Source organism: Mesocricetus auratus, unplaced genomic scaffold (assembly GCF_017639785.1).
Source record: "Mesocricetus auratus isolate SY011 unplaced genomic scaffold, BCM_Maur_2.0 Super-Scaffold_15014, whole genome shotgun sequence".
In the NCBI taxonomy this organism is placed as follows: Eukaryota; Metazoa; Chordata; class Mammalia; order Rodentia; family Cricetidae; genus Mesocricetus; species Mesocricetus auratus.
This window is the reverse complement of record NW_024429186.1, coordinates 17,785,172-17,803,962: the sequence shown is the minus strand read 5'-3', so window position 1 is coordinate 17,803,962 and position 18,791 is coordinate 17,785,172. Positions and strand designations below refer to the sequence as shown.

The window sequence follows — 18,791 nt, the reverse complement described above, 5'->3', positions numbered from 1 at the left end:
CATCCATGTACCATAATTATGCACAATTTCTGAGTTTAAAAAAAAGTCAGACATCTTTAGTCACTAAGAAAACACGCATCAAAACTGTAACATTTCACACTGTCTCAATCAGAATGGCCACCATGAAGAAAACAAATGGCAGCCATGGGGGCAAAGATGTAGAGAAAACAATTCTGGTGGGAACATAAATTAATACAGTCACTATGGAAATTAGTACAGAGTTCTTTTTTTCTTGTTCTTTTTGAGAGGTACAGAGGTTCTTAAAAAATAAATACAAAACTAAAATTAAAACTACCACATGATGGATGGGAGTTTTAACACTCCTAATTAAACATCTGAGGGAAATTAAACCAATGTATCTTAGATACTTGTGATGGAGAATATTCTTCTATATATGTTTGTCTTATTGGTTCATGAATAAAACACTGTTGGCCAATAGTGAAGCAAGATAGGTGGGACTAGGAATCCAGGAGGATTCTGGGAAATGTAGTAAGGAGAAGTTGCCATGTGATCCAGGCAGGAAGTGATGTAGTAGGGCAGAATCAGTAGATAAGCAGGGACGAGCAAGAAATCTCTCTTCCTTCCTTCCTCTTCTCTGCGGACATGCTGAGTAAGAGGTCCCTGAACCTTTTTCCAGTAAGATAAGGCCACGTGGAGACACTTAGATCTATAGAAATGGGTTAATGATTAAGAATAAGAACCCTTAGCCAAAGGCCAAGTTTTATACTAATATAGCGTCTCTGGGGCAGAGAAAGGTGGCAGGACCTAACCTGGCCAAACTTGCACGTTCATGTTTACTACACTATTTAAAACAGCCAAGATAAGAAACCGGCCCAGAAGCACATCATCGACAAATGGCTGGACATAAAGCAAAATAAGGCACATATACAAAATGAAGGTTTTACTCAGTTTTAAAGAATGAAATGTTATTTGCAGGAAAAATAGATGGAACTAGGCATCGTTAGGTTAAATAGATTAGGTCAGACAGACAAGTATGCTTCTTCTTATGCAGAGAATTAGATTTAAGCAGGACCTGTTGAATGCTCAGCATGTCCGCAGAGGAGAGGAAGGAAGGGTGATTTCCTGCTTGTCCCCGCTTATATGCTGATTCTGCCCCACTATATAACTTCCTGCCTGCATTACATGGCAACTTTCCTTCACTACATTTGAATGGGGTCTTTACAGAGTTAAGAAGGGCTTTCTGTATAGTCCTGGATATCCTTGACTTGAAATCTGCCTGCCTCTGCCTCCCAGAGTGCTGGGATTAAAGGTGTGTGCCATCATGCCATGCAGAACTGCTCTTCTTGCAGCTGTTCTGACTCAATTGAAATCAGCTCCATCCTTCCTCTCGCTCAGGCCAAAACCTGAGTCATGAGTGGCCCTTGGCTCCCTCCTCGCCTTCGGTCCCATGTCTGATCATCTGCAGACTGTGCTGTCCCTGTCCCCAGGATCCACTGAGCCTTACTTGCCTCTCACTGCCCCACATCTCTCAACTGGATAACTAACTCCCCTTTGCCTCACAATTTATCCTCAGCACAGGAGCTGCTATGGTTTGGAAACGTGTATCCCAGAAGAAGGAGTCCTTAAGGGGTAAACAAGAGATAGGTAAACTGCATGTTTTCTTTTATAGACAGAACCTAGACTTAAAATGTGACAAAAGCAGGGCTACTTCAGGAAAAAAGGGAACCAGGGGAGAAAGGACAAGAGACAGTGATTTGGGGTATGAACAGTACACAACAATGTTACTTGTATTTAAATATCATTATTTTCGTATGCTGAGTAAAAACAAAACTATTAAAAACAGTATGTTGTTTCTATATTCATAAAATTACCTGACATATTTTCTCCCAAATTTCATCACATCCAGCTTTTTCTTGAAAGCTAAGGGCCAAGTCATAATTTTCTGCTTCAGACCACACAATCAGAGTGTCCTTTGGGTTAAAAAAATAAAAATCTGAATGACTATACTTGTTATCCCAAACTCTTTAAGGTATATAGCAAATTCATAAAGCAACAAGGCAACAGGAATTGAGAACTTCATTTTTTTTTACATTTCCAACACTGCTACTGGTAATTATCAGTACTTTGTTCTGATACACTTCATTCTGCCAAATCTACACAAACAAACAATTTTTTAAAAACAGAAGTTTGGCCATTATATAAAAACACTAAAATCATATATAACATTCTAAAAAGAAAACACAAGCCACTGTACCAAGACCATCATCACACATTACATTTTAAAAATAAGATTTATGTGTATTGGTGTTTTCAATGCATGTGTATCTGTGTGCAACACCTATGGAGGCATTGGATCCCCAGGAGCTGGAGTTACAGATGGTTATGAGTGCTGGGAATCAAAGCCAGGTCCTTTGGAAGAGCAGCCAGTGTTTATTGCTGAGCCTTTTTTCCCAGCTACCACTGTATTTTATAGTCTTATTAAAAACCAAAAAAACCAAAAAAAAAAAGTCTATATAATAGATTAAAATCCACCCCTCCCCTCAGTTGCCAACAGCTGTTCTTTACCTGTCTGTGGCTTACTTGAATGAGCCATGTTTCTAATCCAACACTTAGGGGGCTGAGGTAGGATGACTGCTTTGAGTTTGAAGCTAGCTTGAGTGTTTCTAGCTGCTAGGCTCAACCTGAAGGAGCACTAAATGTGGGTTAAGGATACACCAAGTGGCAATCCTGTCAGAGCACCAACAAGGAGCACTAACCAGTTTCTGGAGCTAAGTTGACATGCTGGACATTACCCTTGGGGTAAAAGTCTGCCAGATACAATTCCACAAATAGAAAGCCTTGAGTAGTGGGCTCCATCTACCCAGTCTCTGGGAGGTCTTCATCAGGAGTTCAGCCTCTCCTGTGTCCCAGATACAGCATAAAGGTACCCGGCCCCTTTTAGCCATAGCCGGGACTCAGAAGTCCTATATTCTGGGTGACCCTCTATCAAGAGGCCGAGCTCTTTCCAGGGACCTGCGGAGCTCCCCTAAACCCTTGAAGCCCTCAAGGCACAGATTTGAAAGGATGGGATTCCAGTGAGTACTTGAGCTGGTGATTTCTGCCTCCTGCATGTAGTAGTCCCAACCTACTGGAGGAAGCATTTCCAAGTCTCACTAAGCCCGCAGTCCTATCAATGTCCCCATATCCTCCTCATGTTGCTCAGGAACATTTCTGCAAGCTTTCAGTCCAAAAGTGGGACTGAGGCTAACGGGTATATTTCCTTCAGTGGTTGCTGCCCTTGAACTCTCCAAAGTACCTACCTGCCCTCCCTGACACCCTGCACTGTAAAAAATTCATGTTGTTTTATGTTTGAAACAGGATCTTACCTGCCTTAGTCTCCTGAGTACTCTGTTACAGATATGTACCAGCAGTATTATATGTTCTATGCCCCACAAGTGTTACATTTGTCTGTTTTGTTTTTTCTTTGGCAAGGCCTCAACTTTATAGCAAAGGCTTCTGATCTTCTTCTCTTCCACAGGGCAAGTGCTGAGATCACAGGCCTGCCCTACCACACCAGTCCCTACCAATACTAACTTCCTTCTAGTTTTATACTTCATGATTATACCAATATATACTATATGAAGAATTTACCTTTAAGTACTTTGTTTACATGTTAGAAGGAAATAAGAAAGAGTATAGATTCAAATTGAAGTTATTTTCAACTGTTTAACAGCACTCTAAGGCCCTACACTGAGGCTATATAAGAAATCAAACTCCCAACTAGAAAATGCTGTTCTACAGGCATTCTAACATTCTATTTGCAGAAGCATTTCTGATAGAAGAAAAAAACTTCAATGACTTGGTTTTATTAGTAGTTGATTATTACAGCAACCATCACTTTTCCCCTCAGGTAAAAATGAAGAAAGTGCTACTTTAATCTGTTGCTAGAATATCTGGAATATGAAAACAGTTTAAGACAGCTTTTTAAACTTTTGGCTGAGGACTGAGGAGATAGGCTAAATGGGAAAAAGCACTTAGTTTGCAAGCCTGACAATGCCCCCAGAACCTAAGGCATAAAGAGAGAACTGACTCCTGAGGAACCCAGTTCAGATCCCAGCAGCCATATCAGTTATCTCACAAACACCTGTAACTCCAAGGGATCCAATACTCTCTTCTGGCTCTGCAGGAGCCTGTATACATACAACACACAAACATACACACAAATAAAATAGTGGATGATGATACAGTTAAGTGAGTACATGCCAAGGCTAAAGAGATAGCTCAGTGGTTAAGGGCACTTGCTGCTCTTGCAGAGGACCTAGACTCAATTCCCAGCACATACATGGCAGCTCACAACTACTCCTAACTCCAAGTTAAGGGGAATTGATACCCTCTTCTAACTAATACCCAACTCCTGAGGGCACCAGTCACGCATGTGGTACATAGATGTATATACAGGCCAACTCCTCATACATATAAATTAAAAACAAAACAAAGTACACACCTTTTAACCATATACAGACTGGTAGAAAACTTGTACTTTAAAATTAAACTGGGTATGCAAAATGGCCCAGGATGCAAAGATGACTGCCATCAAGCCTGACAACTCAAGTCTAAGGCCCAGAATCCGCACTATAGAGACATCAACTCCCTCATATTGTTCTGACCTCTACAGGTATGTGGCCCCCATGCAATAAAATAATTTTTAGCAATCAGACTGGCAAAATGTGACAATCTGTTCTGATTTTCTTACTGTAAGGAATCCAACGGTAAATTCATTTAATCACCAAACTAAAAAGATAATGCATAACAGACAATAGATTCACATTTTTTTTACCTGTTGTTTCTGGTATGCAGTATTAGGATTTATTTTGGACTCTAGAAGAAGAGAACCTATAAAACAGGGAAAAAACCTGTTATTGCAAAACAGAAAAATTAGATTTCCTTTATATACATGTACTTATTTTCTCACCTTCAGTATACATTCATGTATACCTTCAGTTAAGGAACAATTTTTAAGAAATGTAATTTGAGGCTGGCCAGATGATAGCTCAGCAGCACAAGCTTTAATCCAGGAACTAACTCACTGTGAAAGAGAACCAATCCCAAAGGCTATCCTCTGACTTCTACATGCCCACCTTGGCACATACAGCTATTTCACATAAACAAAACAATGAATGCAACAAAATTATAAACTATAAACACAATAACTTGTAGTTTAAGAAACACACTTTATCACCAGGCGTTGGTGGCGCACACCTTTAATCTCTGCACTCAAGAGGCAGATGCAGGCGGATTTCTGTGAGTTCGAGACCAGCCTGGTCTACAGATAGGCTCCAAAGCTACACAGAGAAATTCTGTCTTAAAAAACCAAAACAAAAAAGAAACCAAAAACCAAACTTATCATTTTGGGCATTTTATTTTTGGTGGTAGCAGACGTTAGTCCAAGTATCAAACATACTAGGCAAATTGTATTTTTCGTTTGCTTGTTTTTACAAGACAGACAGGACAGTATAAAGAGTGAAAGCTGGGAAGCAATAAAAATTAAACAATTGGACCAAGTGTGGTAGTATACACTTTTAATCCCAGAACTCAGGAGGCAATGGTAGAGAATGAGTTCTAGGACAGCCAGGGATACACAGAAAAACCTTGTCTGGGACCCCAACCCCACAAAACTGAACCTAACAATTTAGAGAGAACATAAGACAGCAAAAATAGCACTGTGAAGCTAGATATTAATTTCTAAAATTACATTAATTATAAATAATTATGGAACCATGTTAGTGTGGTTACATGCATATAATATATAAAAAGCAAACCATTTCTACCTCTAACTAAAAACAATGGTATTTCAATAAAAATAACATGTACTGATCTCAATCAAGTTAACAGACATTTCTATTCCATTATTTTGCTTGGAGTCTCTGAAATCCTAAGATAACCTGGAGTTAGTATGTCTGATATGCTCTGTGTGTTACAGAATACTTTTAAATAAGCAAATAAGGCTCTCAATACAACGTGACCAGTGTCAAACAAAGTGGTTTTTCATGATGGAAAGAGTTCACATCAAACTATATAAGTAAAACTAAAATGATACATGAAACAGAGATTGGTCTACAGGTCATCTTCAGAAGTCTCAATTTTCTTCTATTTTCACGTCCTTCCTGTTTTTCTATTGTTTTAAAGATAGTGTTCTCACTATATAACACAAGCAAGCAGACATCAAAATGACTCTTCTACTCACCCACTATTTCTATCTCTTTTGTTCTCTATACATTTTAAGAATGAGATTCTTGTGGTAAAGGTTACAACCTTGGGGTATCCTAAAAAAAAACTATGGTTTCATTATACACTTTGGGTTACTGAGTTATTAAACATATAAAAGTTGCTTTAGGGGTTGGAGAGATGGCTCAGTGGTTAAGAGCACTGACTGCTCTTCCAAAGAAGCCAAGTTCAATTCCCAGCACCCACATGGCAGCTTACAGATGCTTGTAATTCCAGTTCCATGAAACTTGACACCCGCGGCAAAACACCAATGCACATAAAATAAAGATAAAATTTTTAAAAAGTCACCTTAATAAACAGCTATCCTCAGCATAGTGCTGCATGCTTTTAATTTCAGCCCCCAGGAGGCAGAAGCAGGCAGATCTATGAGGTTCCAGCCTGGGAGTTCCAGGACAGCCAGGCCTGTTACAAAGAGAAATCCTGCCTTGAAAAACAAAACAAAACAAGCTAAAGTGGAAACCAGGGAGCAATTAAAGACCCAGGTTCAATTCCTAGCAACCAGTTTCAGAGGATCTAAACCTCCTCTGGCCTCCAAGGGAACTACAAGCATATGGTGTGCAGACATATATTCATAAAACTGCCAATTTTTAGAAAAATGTTGTTAGGACATGAAGTAGATTTTCCTACAGAGTAGAAAGACATCTGCATGCCACAATATCACTGGGAATTCTCAGAGACCACAGTGTATGAAAAACAAAGCTATTGAAATGTGTTTTTACTGTAAAAGATGAGTGCCTTTCCACTGAAGAATGGAATTCTAAATAAATCATATGGTGTGACTGCTAAAAACTTCACCAAAAGGTAAATTTAAGAAGTTGTGGCAGAGGCAGGCAGATCTCTGTGAGTTCAAGGCCAGACTGGTCTACAGAGCGAGTTCCAGGACAACCTCCAAAACAATACAGAGAAACCTTGTCTCAAAAAACAAAAAACAAAAAAAAAACAAACAAAAAAAAAAAAGAAAAGAAAAGAAAAGAAAAGAAAAGAAAAGAAAAGAAGAAGTTGTGGCAGGACCTGTATTTTTACTCAAGGAAGACCTAAGGATATCCTGGCTAAGTTCTAATATCTGTGTTCATATTGTCAACTGTCATCAATCAGCGCATTAAAGAAGTTGTCAAGTTGGCGTTTATCACCCAAATGGAATGTTTCAAGTATTAAAAGGAAAACTAATTCACATACTTTAACAAACATGATAATGTCTTGAATACAGAATATTTCCATCAACTATATACAACCAGTTGGGATCTGGTGATACACATCCATAATTCCAGCATTTGGGAGGCCAAGGCAGAAGGATTACTATGATTTTGTGGCCAGTCTGGGCTACGCAGTAAACACTTTGTTTTAAAAACAAAAAAGGTGAGCCAGGCCAAGGTGATGCATACTTTTAATCCCAGTAACTGGGAGACAGAGGCAGGTGGCTTCTGTGAGTTCGAAGTCAGTCTGGCCTATAAAGGTGTATAGACTTTGATTGGCACTGTTTTAGTAAAACATGAATCACTGGTGGTAGCCAACTCTGCAGATTCTGGTTACTTGGTTTACTGAGTTAGGGTCTGATTAAGGCTTTCTGGCTTTGAAACATGTATAGTGCACACAAGCCATCCAAAAATTCCTCATTCTTCTGCCTCAGTCTCCCAAATGCTGGGATTTCAGGTGTGTGTCATTATACTTAGCTTATAGAAAAATCTGTGGGGGCTGGAGAGATGGCTCAGTGGCTAAGAGCACTGACTGATTTTCCAGAGGTCCTGAGTTCAATTCCCAGCAACCACATGGTGGTTCACAACCATCTGTAATGAGATCTGGTGCTCTTTTCTGGCCTGCAGGCATACACACAGACAGAACACTGTATACATAATAAATAAATCAAAAAAAAGAAAAATCTGTAAGCAAGTGTTCTGCTGAAGGGGTTCTGATTTAACTACTTTTTCTTTCTGTAAGTTTTCCTAACTCAAGTCGTTTCAGAAAATGATGAACCCATCAACTTTTTCAAAACTCTTCATTGCATGTCTAAATGTATGATCAATCCATCCATCCATTTATCTAATCTTTTATTTAAAAGCTGTCTGTCTATCTATCTATCTATCTATCTATCTATCTATCTATCTAATCTTTAAAAGCCAGGATTTAAGGTGGCTTAGTTAATAAAGTACTTGCATGCAACCATGAAAAAGTGAATTCAGATCCAAACACCCATGTAAAAACCTTGGCATAGTAGCATACTTTTGTAATTCCAGCATCAGAAGTGTGGGGACATGAATCCCTGGGGGCTTGTTTGCTATGCTAGCCAATCAGCCACCTTTGCCTAATTCATAAGGCCCAGTCTGATGAAGAGATCCTATCTCAGAAAGAGACACATGAGTGTTTGAAAAACTGCTCTAGATATTACTAAATGTACTATTTGGAGACTATTAATAAACATAAAATAAAGCCAGAAGTGTTGCTCAGTGGTAGTATTAGCTTAGCACATGCAAGTCCCTGACTGTGATACTCGGCACTGAAGGAGAGAGAAAAAAGAAGCAAAACAAAAAAAAAACAAACACACATGACTTGGCAGCTGTTAAAATGAACAAACACAAAACAGCATGGCAAGATATTGCCAGGTCCTTTAGCATTTTCTTTCCAACTTTCTCAGTAACGTCACAGAACCAGGACAACAGAAAGAGGAAAAAAACTAACCATTCAAAGATGAAGCATTTCAATCCATCCCCCCAAACCCAGGTAAAATAAGATCATTTAGAACAGTGGTTCTTAACCCATGGGTCTAGACCTCTTTGGCAAACCATGTCCAAAAATATTTACATTAGGATTTATACCAGCAGCAAAATTACAGTTATAAAGCAGCAATGGATATGTTATGGTGGGGGTCACCACAACATGAGGAACCGTATTAAAGTGTCGCAGCACTAAGGCTGAGAACCACTAAGAGTGGTCTTAGTATTTGAGATGTTTGGGGAAGAACAGTTTCCTGAAACCTATTTCTCCTACATACCTTGGCCTTATCTAAGACACTACTTTAGAAGTTCAGCTCTGAGTCCTGTTGTGTGGGTGACCCAGCCTTAATGTTGGGGGCAGGGCTGTTCCCATTACTCTGTCATGTGGCAGACTGGGCAGAAGAAAGATGCCCTCCCCCCAAGGCGGAGGAGCTGACCCTGGGGTCATGGAACAGGAGGGTTGGCCCCTGTACCCCACCAGAGCAACTCAGTGGAGCTGGCTGGCCTTGATGGTATAACTGTGGGAGAATAGGCCCTGCCCCTCGCTCATTGCTGTAAGGGGAAAAGGGAGGAGAACTGGAGGGTTGACTAATCCTGCAGCTGCCCAGACCAAGAACCTGGGTTATAGCTCGGCTCTCCCCAACATCCACCCCACCCATGATCTGTGGAGCATATGAAGGCACCTGACCCACAGGCCCAAAGCTGCAGGATCTCCACAGCACAGGGCAAACACAGGATATATAAGAAGAGTCCCACCGAGCGGTGGTGGTGCACGCCTTTAATCCCAGCACTCAGGAGGCAGAGGCAGGTGGATCTCTGTGAGTTCGAGGCCAGGCTGGACCGACAGCCTCCAAAACAATACAGAGAAACCCTGTCCCGTAAAACAAAACAAACAAACAAACAAAAAAAAGAAGAGTCCCAGTGAGGGCCTGGCATCCTTAGTATAGTAGGAACCAGAGGCCTCAAACTAGACTCTGACTCTTTGCAAGTAATAAAGATGTATGGATAAAAGGGTTTACTGCATAACTCACTGTGTCACACTGAGCATCCATGATAAGACTTCCTTTTTTTCCTCTTAATTTTTATTTTATTTGGGATATGGGCTTGCAGGGGCAGAAGTGAAGGAATGGGGAAGTGAATGGGATCAAGATGCATGATGTGAAAGACAGTCTAGCTCTGGTCTCCAATGCCTTATTCCCCAGCTAGTACATAGGTTGAAATTTTGGGAGACAGTTCTTCAGTGTAGAGGTTAACTAAGATAACTAAAACAACCCCCCCCCAAAAAAACCCGTAGCAAGCAACAAAAAAAACACCCTTATTTCAGTCCTGTATTTATAGTTTATTTATGCCAGTCTATCTCTAATTACTGTTTCTACCACCTAAAGGTTCTTATAGGGTTAAGATTCATTCACTTGTCCAGCTGAATGAATCCCAGCACTCAGGAGGCAGAGCAAAGTGGTACAGAGATAGTTTCAGAACAGCTAGAGCTACACAGGGAAACCCTGTCTCAGTAGACACAGAGAAACCCTGTCTCAGAAGAAGAAGAAAGGAGGAGGAGGAGGAGGAGGAAGAAGAAGCTCCAATTCCAATTATGCAGTGTTAATGTCAGTTAGCTACAGACCTCAAACAGTAATTCTATCACAATGTATAGATGTAGATGCTAAAAACAAGAGTTCAATTTTAGGTGAGAGGTATTTGCCACTCCAACAGGAGAAAAATAAGTATGATCCTGAGACAGGAGAGGTGACTCAGTGTTTAGTGTGAGATAGTTGCCGTTCCTACAAAGGACTGGGGTTGAGTTCTCAGTACCTATATGGTAGCTAACAACACCTGTAACTCCAGTTCCAGGGGATCTGACACCCTCTTCTGGCTTTCACAGGCACCAGGCTAGCACGTGGTACACATAAATCCATGTTGGCAAAACATCCATACATTTACTAACATTAATGAAGAGGTAGAGAAGCAACACATGCTTCTGGTGAAAGTAACTTAATATATTATCGTCCTTCCCCACTCCAACTCATGAAAAAAGCAAACAAAACAAACCATCTAGAGCCAGGCACCACGGTAGCACATTTCTTTAATCACAGTACTCGGGAGACAGAGGCAAGTGGATCTCTGGTCTACATAGTGATTTCCAGCACAGGCAGAGCTACATAACACAGAGGCCCTACCTCAAAAAATGAAAAGAAAAAAAAATCTAGTTAATATGAAATATCTAACATTATTTTTAAGCAAATAAATATCTAGGTCTCAGTTTCAGCTTCTACTATGTTAACAGATGAAACCCAATATAAATGTTAACAAATGAAAACCAAACAAAGCTGGGCGGAGGTGGCAGGGCAATGGGTGCACTTGAGCACACCTTTAATCCCAGCACTTGGGAGGCACAGGCAGGCAGATCTCCGAGTTCAAGGCCAGCCTGGACTACAGAGCAGTTCCAGGACAGCCTCCAAAACAACAGAGAAGCAAAAACCCAAATAAATTGTATTGTGTGGGACACTCAAAGAAGAACAACAATGATATTCTAAATAAAAATCTTGAGAAATGCCACCAAAAGGGAAAACAGAATGGAATACTATGCTACTTTTATGAGTTTTGTATAACCTGACACAGCCAACCAAAATAAATTAATATACCACTAACAGATAACAAGCAGGTCATCTTTTTTGTTTTTCTAGACAGGTTTCTCTGTATAACAGTCCTGGCTGTCCTGGGACTAACTGCAGACTAGGCTGACCTCGAATTTACAGAGATCCACCTGCCTCTGCCTCCCAATCCTGGGATTAAAGGCATGCACCACCACATAGTTTTCTTGTGATTTGTTGTCACGCCCCTCTCCAATGGGTTGGGGATAAGGGTGAGGATCACTAGTATTACTCAGAAAGATATTACAGAAAGTCTCGGAGAACTCAGGGCACACACAATTATAGTCCTCCCCACCCCTTAAGGTCCAGCCAGCTCCAAGCCTGACATTCTGAGTTAGATCCCTGGGACCTACATAATGGAAGAATTGACTTGTGTGGGTTGCCCAATCTCTTCCTGAGCCTGTGTGAATGCTCACAGACACAAAAAATAAAATGTAAAACAAACAGATTTTTTAAATCTAGTAAAACAGGCAAAACCTACATAAGGATAAGGTAAGAGCTAAGATTGTCTGTCTAGCTCTAGAGTTCATGGTTTTAACCACTGTGTTTTATAGTGTCTCTTCAGTGCCATTTCCCCCACTTTTGATCAGTTTTTATATAGCAGGGATTAGATAATAGAATTATCCAATAGCCCAGTCTGACTAACAGCAGGTTACTTGGAGACTAAGACAGAAAGAAGGCACATTCAAGCCTACATGAGCAAGTAAGAGAAACTCATTTTTAAATAGAAAGTAAAAGAAAGGCTGAGAGATATCTCTGCAGTTAAGAACATGCACTGTTCCCACTCCCCTTCAGAGGATCAGAGCAGATTCCCAGCATACATCTACCTGTACTTCCAGCTCCAGGGAATCTAATTCCTCTGGTACTAGAATTAACTTGTACAGATTCACACACATATACATAATTAAAACTTGGGCTGGGGGAAGGTAAGCAAAAAAGGCTGTTATTGTGAATAAAGTGCGTGTCTGTGTTGTGCAAGGCCTCAAGTTTAATACCCAGTACCTCAAAAAGCTAGTACTCACTGAAAAACTATCCAAAGAATCAAAACATTAAAATTTATGTGACGGTAACCCAATTATCTAGTACACAATAAGTGCTTAATAACTTGGATTTTTAATTGATGATCATTTGCAAAAGGAAGTGGAGCTTTGACAATGGTGATCCAGCTCTATATTACAAGCACAAGGTTCATGATAATGCTTAGTCAACGTTATCACTTCTAAACTTCTAGTAGACATGGTTAGCTGGATAACTTTATATGAATCTCATATCCCTCATAAGAGGGGTTGAGTTAGCATGAGAGTTCTTGGGGCTAGGGATGTTGTAGCTTAGTAGAAGAGAACCTGCTTAAGATGCACAGGGCAGTACTGGGTGTGAGCCCAGTACTGGAGGTTGGGGTAAGCTGAAAATTGAGTTCTTGTACAGCTCTATCCCCAGCAACAGCCAATCAATTAGATTCAGGTGGATGTGAATGCTGGGTTTGGTTCTGGTTATTCCAAAACAAATACTAAAAGATTTTAACAGATAGCTCCATCCCTTTACTTCACTCTGCCCTAACACAACACAGCTTTTCCAGAATACTGTCTTCACTAGCATCACAGCTTCAGTATTCACTAGCAGAAAGAAAGTACCATCAAGAATGAGTTAATTAATGGCCAGATGGCATGGGCCATGCCTAAAACCTAGCATATAGAAACTGAGGGAAAAGGTCCCAGACTTAGGGTCAGCCTGGGCTATACAGCAAAGACTCTGGTTTGAAACACTCAGAAGGGTTAAAGAGCACTGGTTGCACTTCCAGAGGATCCAGGTTGATTACCAGCACAAACACGGTGCTATTAATCATTTGCAACACCAGTGCAGTGCAAAGGGACCCAACGCCCTCCTCTGGCCTCTAAGGACACTGTTTGCATGTGGCGGCACAGAAAAGCATGCAGGTAAAACATCCATATACATAAAATGTAAACTATTAACACTAAAAAATATATCATAGGAGGCTAGAAGAGAAAAGGCTCAGGTTAAAAGTGCCTCCTGTCTTTTTTTTTTTTTTATGTAGGAGTGTTTTGTCTACACCTGGTGCGCAGAGGCAAGGGGAGTGCACTGGATCTCCTGAAACTGGAGTTACAAATGGTTGCTACCCTCCATGTGGGTGCTAGAAAATCTTACCCAGGTCTTCTGAAAGAACAGCCAGTGCTCTTAACCACTAAGCCATCATCTGTCCAGTCATTGTTTGCTATTCTTCCACCAGATCAGCAGTTCTCAAACCTGTGGGTCATGGCATCTTTGGGGACCACATGCAGATATTCTGCTTATCAGATATTTACATTACAATTCAGCTATGAAGGAGCAACAAAATAATCTTATGGATGGGGTCACAACATGAGGAATTAAAGGGTTGCAGCATTAGGAAGGTTGACAACCAATGCTCTACACGATCCAAAATTGGCTCCCAGCACCTACATCAGGTGGCTCACAAATGCCAGTTACTCCAGCTCCAGAGCATCCAGCATCCCCGTCTAGCCTCATGAGCACTACAATCCTTCCCCATAATTAACAATAAAAATTTAAAGATACAGTATTTAGGTCAGCCCTATAACACACGGATCCCTTCAGCTATCCCCACCATTGGCTGATGGTCCTCAAACTTGCACAAGTTATCACACTCCGACATAAAGGTTTTGATTAATCCACCACTGTTAGTCTTCTACACAGCTGTTGTACCCAAATTTAAAAATGCACTTCTCTTCAACATGTACTCCCACTACTACATTGAGTTCTGGATAACTATACACCCCAAATGCTTACTGGCAAGATTCTATACTCATACTGACTTAGGAGAATAGCCATGAAAACACAAGGATACTATGCCTCTGCTTCCCTTACCAGAGCAGTTAAAAATGAAAACAACAAAAAAGTAAGGAAAACCCTTTCCACCCCAAAATGTCTCTTTTTCTAATTATAGTGCAGGTAGATGCAGACTATATAACCAAGATCCCACTAGGCTGAGCACAAAATTTAAGTCTCAGTAGTCAAGTGCTACCTTAAATATGTATCTGTGTCTCCTTTCCTTCATGCTTCAATTAACAGAATCCAATCTGTTTATACAAGTAACTCAGATGAAAGGTAAAATAACTTTGAAATGAAATAGGGATGGTGAGATAGTTATGCTTGCTGCTGCTACACCTAATGACCCGAGTTCAGCAGGGACCCACATATTAGGAGAGACCTTTCTGACCACATGTGCAAGTACACACATTACTCTCTCTTCGTACACAAAAGTATTACTAACAACCTCAAGTAGAAACCAAACAAAAGAACACTATTTTTGAAGCCAAGTAGTCCAGATACTTAAGAGGCTGAGGGAGAAGAATCAATCACTTGAGTCTAGGGAGATAGGGGAAAAAACAATTTTTGGTGGGTTGAGACAGTTCTCAGCAAAGACCAAGGAAAGTCTCAAACTGAGCCACTCTCCTGCCTCAGCTTCCTAGGTACTCCGATTACAGGGATGCACCCATTCAAAACACTATTCTTGATGCTGTCCAAGCAACCTAGAGTAGAGAACATGTGTGATTTTATGAGAAGAGGCCATCTTTTTTTTTTTTTTTTTTTTTTTTTTTTTTGGTTTTTCGAGACAGGTCTCTCTGTATTGTTTTGGAGGCTGTCCTGGAACTCGCTCTGTAGACAAGGCTGGCCTCGAACTCAAAGAGAGACCTGCCTGCCTCTGCCTCCCGAGTGCTGGGATTAAAGGCGTGCACCACCAACGCCCGGCTAGTGAGAAGAGGCCATCTTTTTAAGCTAAGGTAGAGCTCACTATAGAACACTTGCCTGGCATGTGTAAGGAAGTCATCCTTTGTATGGAGAAATGACAACATTCAACTTTATCAATTCTAAAACTGGCTAGGTTGACATTATCCTTCAGCAAGTTAACAAAGCACAAAACTAAAATTTTGCTAGTACAGCAGAACATTATACAGACCTACCATAAAACTGAGAGGAGCCGGGCAGCGGTGGCACACGCCTTTAATCCCAGCACTTGGGAGGCAGAGGCAGGCGGATCTCTGAGTTCGAGGCCGGGCTGGACCAACAGCCTCCAAAACAATACAGAGAAACACTGTCTCGTAAAACCAAAGGAAAAAAAAAAAAAAACAGAGGAAAACAAAGTGACTTATCTTCACTAAAGAAAAAGGGTATGCTTAGGGCTGGAGATAGCTTGGTGATTAAATATATTTATTTACTGCTTTCTGCAGAGGATCTGAGTTCAATCCTTAGGACCCACAAGGTGGTTCACAATCATTTGTAACTCCAGTTCCAGGGGATCTGATGCCATCCTCTGACTTTTTCTGGCATTGATATGCACATGGTGTACATCCATACATGCAGACAAAACAGCACACAAATCTAATTTTAAAAAGAGGGGGTGTGCTTCTGTGACATAGTTTGCCAGCAGATGCCTACTGCCTAAGAATGCAATCCAGGAAATGGGCATAATAGTTCCTCCCCTCTAACGTTAGGAAAAGCTGGCTACAGATCTGCCAAGTTATATAGCTCTAGAGGGGGTAAATTTACTTACCCAGACAGATCTGCCTGAAACACAAAGGCCACAAATACTGACATTCAGAAACTGCCTTAAATTTAGAAAAGCATGTATGGTGGATTGAACGAGACTTCAGCCCCTACCCCCAAATCTGGCTCATATGTTGAATATTTGAGTCACTAGTAAGTAGAACTGTTTAAAAAGTATTAAGAGGTGTGGCCTTAATGGAGATGTGTCACTGAGGGCAGGATTTGAAATTCCAAAAGCACACCATTCCCAGTGTGTTTGCTGCCTCCTGCTTGTGGATCAACATGTGACTCTCATGCTGCTATTCTAGCCACCTGTCACCATGCCTTAACTCTGCCATCATAGACTAACCTAGACCCTTTCTAGGTTCTATTGATCATGGAGTTTTATCACATCAATTTAAAAGTAACTAAGACAGTCTCTGTAACATCAAACAAGGAAATTAACACAAACAAAAGCTTACTTCGGGGTGAGCAGTAAGAGGGCTCAGCAGGTAAAGGTACTTAGCTCAAAGCCTGACAACCTGAGTTCTATCACTAGAACTCACAAGGTGGAAGAGAACCTGCTTCCCATATTGTCCTCTGACCTTTACATCCACACACCACTGTGCAGGCAAACAAAATATTTCAGGGGTCAAGATGCAACTCAGTGGTAGTACTTGCCTAGCATTTACAGCCCTGGGTCCAAACCATTGAATTTCAAAACATTACAAGTGTTTTATATTTTTAGTTTTATAATGATTTTTTTTGAGATAGAGCATTGCTATTCACTATCTAGACTAGGATGGCCCAAAAGTCAGTATGTAGCCCTAGCATTTGGATTACACACGTGTGCCTCCACATTGCTAAATTCTCAAGAAATAATCTGAAAAACTCAGATTCATGGAGAAAAAGGGAAAAAGAATGTTACCATATATTTATGAAAGGAATCTCTCAGGGTATTGGGGGAAACGGGACAGGGCAATACAATTACTAGAGGATCAGCCCATCCACAATAGCCTTTATTTATTTATTTTCCCTGGACACAAGGCTTCTCTGTGTAGCCCTCGCTGTCCTGGAACCAGCTCTGTAGACAGGCTGACTTTGAACTCAGAGATCTGCCTGCCTCTGCTTTCTATGTGCCACGACTGCTCGGCCACACTAACTTTTAAAGTTTCCCTTTCTTTTTTTGAGAAAGGGTCTCTCATGAAGCTTAAGCTAGTCTAGAAGAAGGAATACTTCTGCTTCAGCCTCAGATTACAATAAGTATTAGGATTATAAATTTAAGCACCACACCCCATCCCTAATTTTAATTTTCTGCTGGACAATGAGCCACTTTATGGAAGAGCAGAAACACTTCCCATTTGCCAGGTGTGGTGGCACTTATGTCTGCAGTCCCTGCCTTTGGGAAATGAAGGAGGACAGGCATTCAAGGCCAGTCTCAGCTACGAGACCCTTTTAGAAAACAAAACAAACAAAAAGAGATGCTAGGCTGCAGAGCTAGCTCAATGACTAAGATCACATCACTTGCTGCCCTTGTTTTCAAAATCCACATGGTAGCCCATCAGAATCTATACACATCATACACACACTTAAACACCCATACACACACACAAAAAACCCCCACAACTTTTTAAAAAAAGAAATACTTTCTTTGTACATCATAATGGAAAAAAAAAGAATTCCCAATTACATGTAACGGAATGGAGAAGCCACAATGGGTGATCCAAACTGGTAGCAGACATCCTAACTTTAAGCAACCAGGCAGGGCTACATAGTAGGTAGGACCCTACTTCAACCAATCAATGAAATGAAACGATCTTAGGGCTGAGTGCCAAGTTCAATTGGTGTTTGTCTAGCATTCATGAAAGCCCAGGGTTCAATCTCCAGCACTACATAAAGTGCGAAGGTGCAACATAACTCTAACCTCAACACAAGGAAATGGAGGCAGGATCAGAAATGGAAGATTATCCACACTACACAGCTTATTCAAGTCCAGCCCAGGATACATAAAATTTTGTATACAATAAAATTAAAGTATCTAGAGTAAAACTCAAATTTTGTTTTCTTTGAAATAATCCTTGCGGCTAAGAGTAAATTAGCACACAAATAGACCACAGCATAAGAGATTACATTCACCATAATTAGCCATAAATGCTTTAAGCTGTAGGCTAGATTTCTCACTAAAATACAGACCACCATCCTAGACTGAACTTGCACCAACCTATTATTATTATCTCAGACTCTAAATTATCTATGAAACATGGCTAATTTGAGAATGGTTTTAAAAAATTATGTCTGTAAATACATGTGAATTGTTTTAAGAGGCCCTAGCACACAGGAAACACTCAATCAACATCTATTACTAATCTTATTTGGAATTTACCTGTAAGGGGGGAAAAAGCTTTAGTATTAAAACCATAAATTCCTTCATAAATATCCAACAATTTTTCTAAATTCATTTTTTTTAATTAAGTGAAAAAGTTTTACTATGTAGGCCCTGAATTTTGAGATCCTTCTGCTTTGGTGGAATTAAGAATACGGCACCACACCCAGATTAAATACATTCTTTGAAATCAGCTTTCCTTATAACACAAATGTACAAGGCTCAGATTAGTAATTCTGTATAGCTTTTTTCCCACTTGGGTAATAATAAAAACCATTTTACCTGTTG

The 18,791-nt window shown here is 40.4% G+C and overlaps 1 protein-coding gene across 2 annotated transcripts in view; it reads right to left on the bottom strand.

Moving 5' to 3' along the window:
* Ppp4r3a (protein phosphatase 4 regulatory subunit 3A) overlaps positions 1 to 18,791 on the bottom strand; it is a 44,835-nt gene that overhangs the window by 23,428 nt on the left and 2,616 nt on the right. For both annotated transcript variants that reach the window (XM_005068402.4, XM_005068403.4), the window contains exons 2-3: positions 4,778 to 4,833; positions 1,833 to 1,931 (exon numbers count right to left, since the gene is read on the bottom strand). In XM_005068402.4, coding sequence (XP_005068459.1) covers positions 1,833 to 1,931; positions 4,778 to 4,833 — 155 coding nt within the window. The remainder of the gene's footprint in view (positions 1 to 1,832; positions 1,932 to 4,777; positions 4,834 to 18,791) is intronic.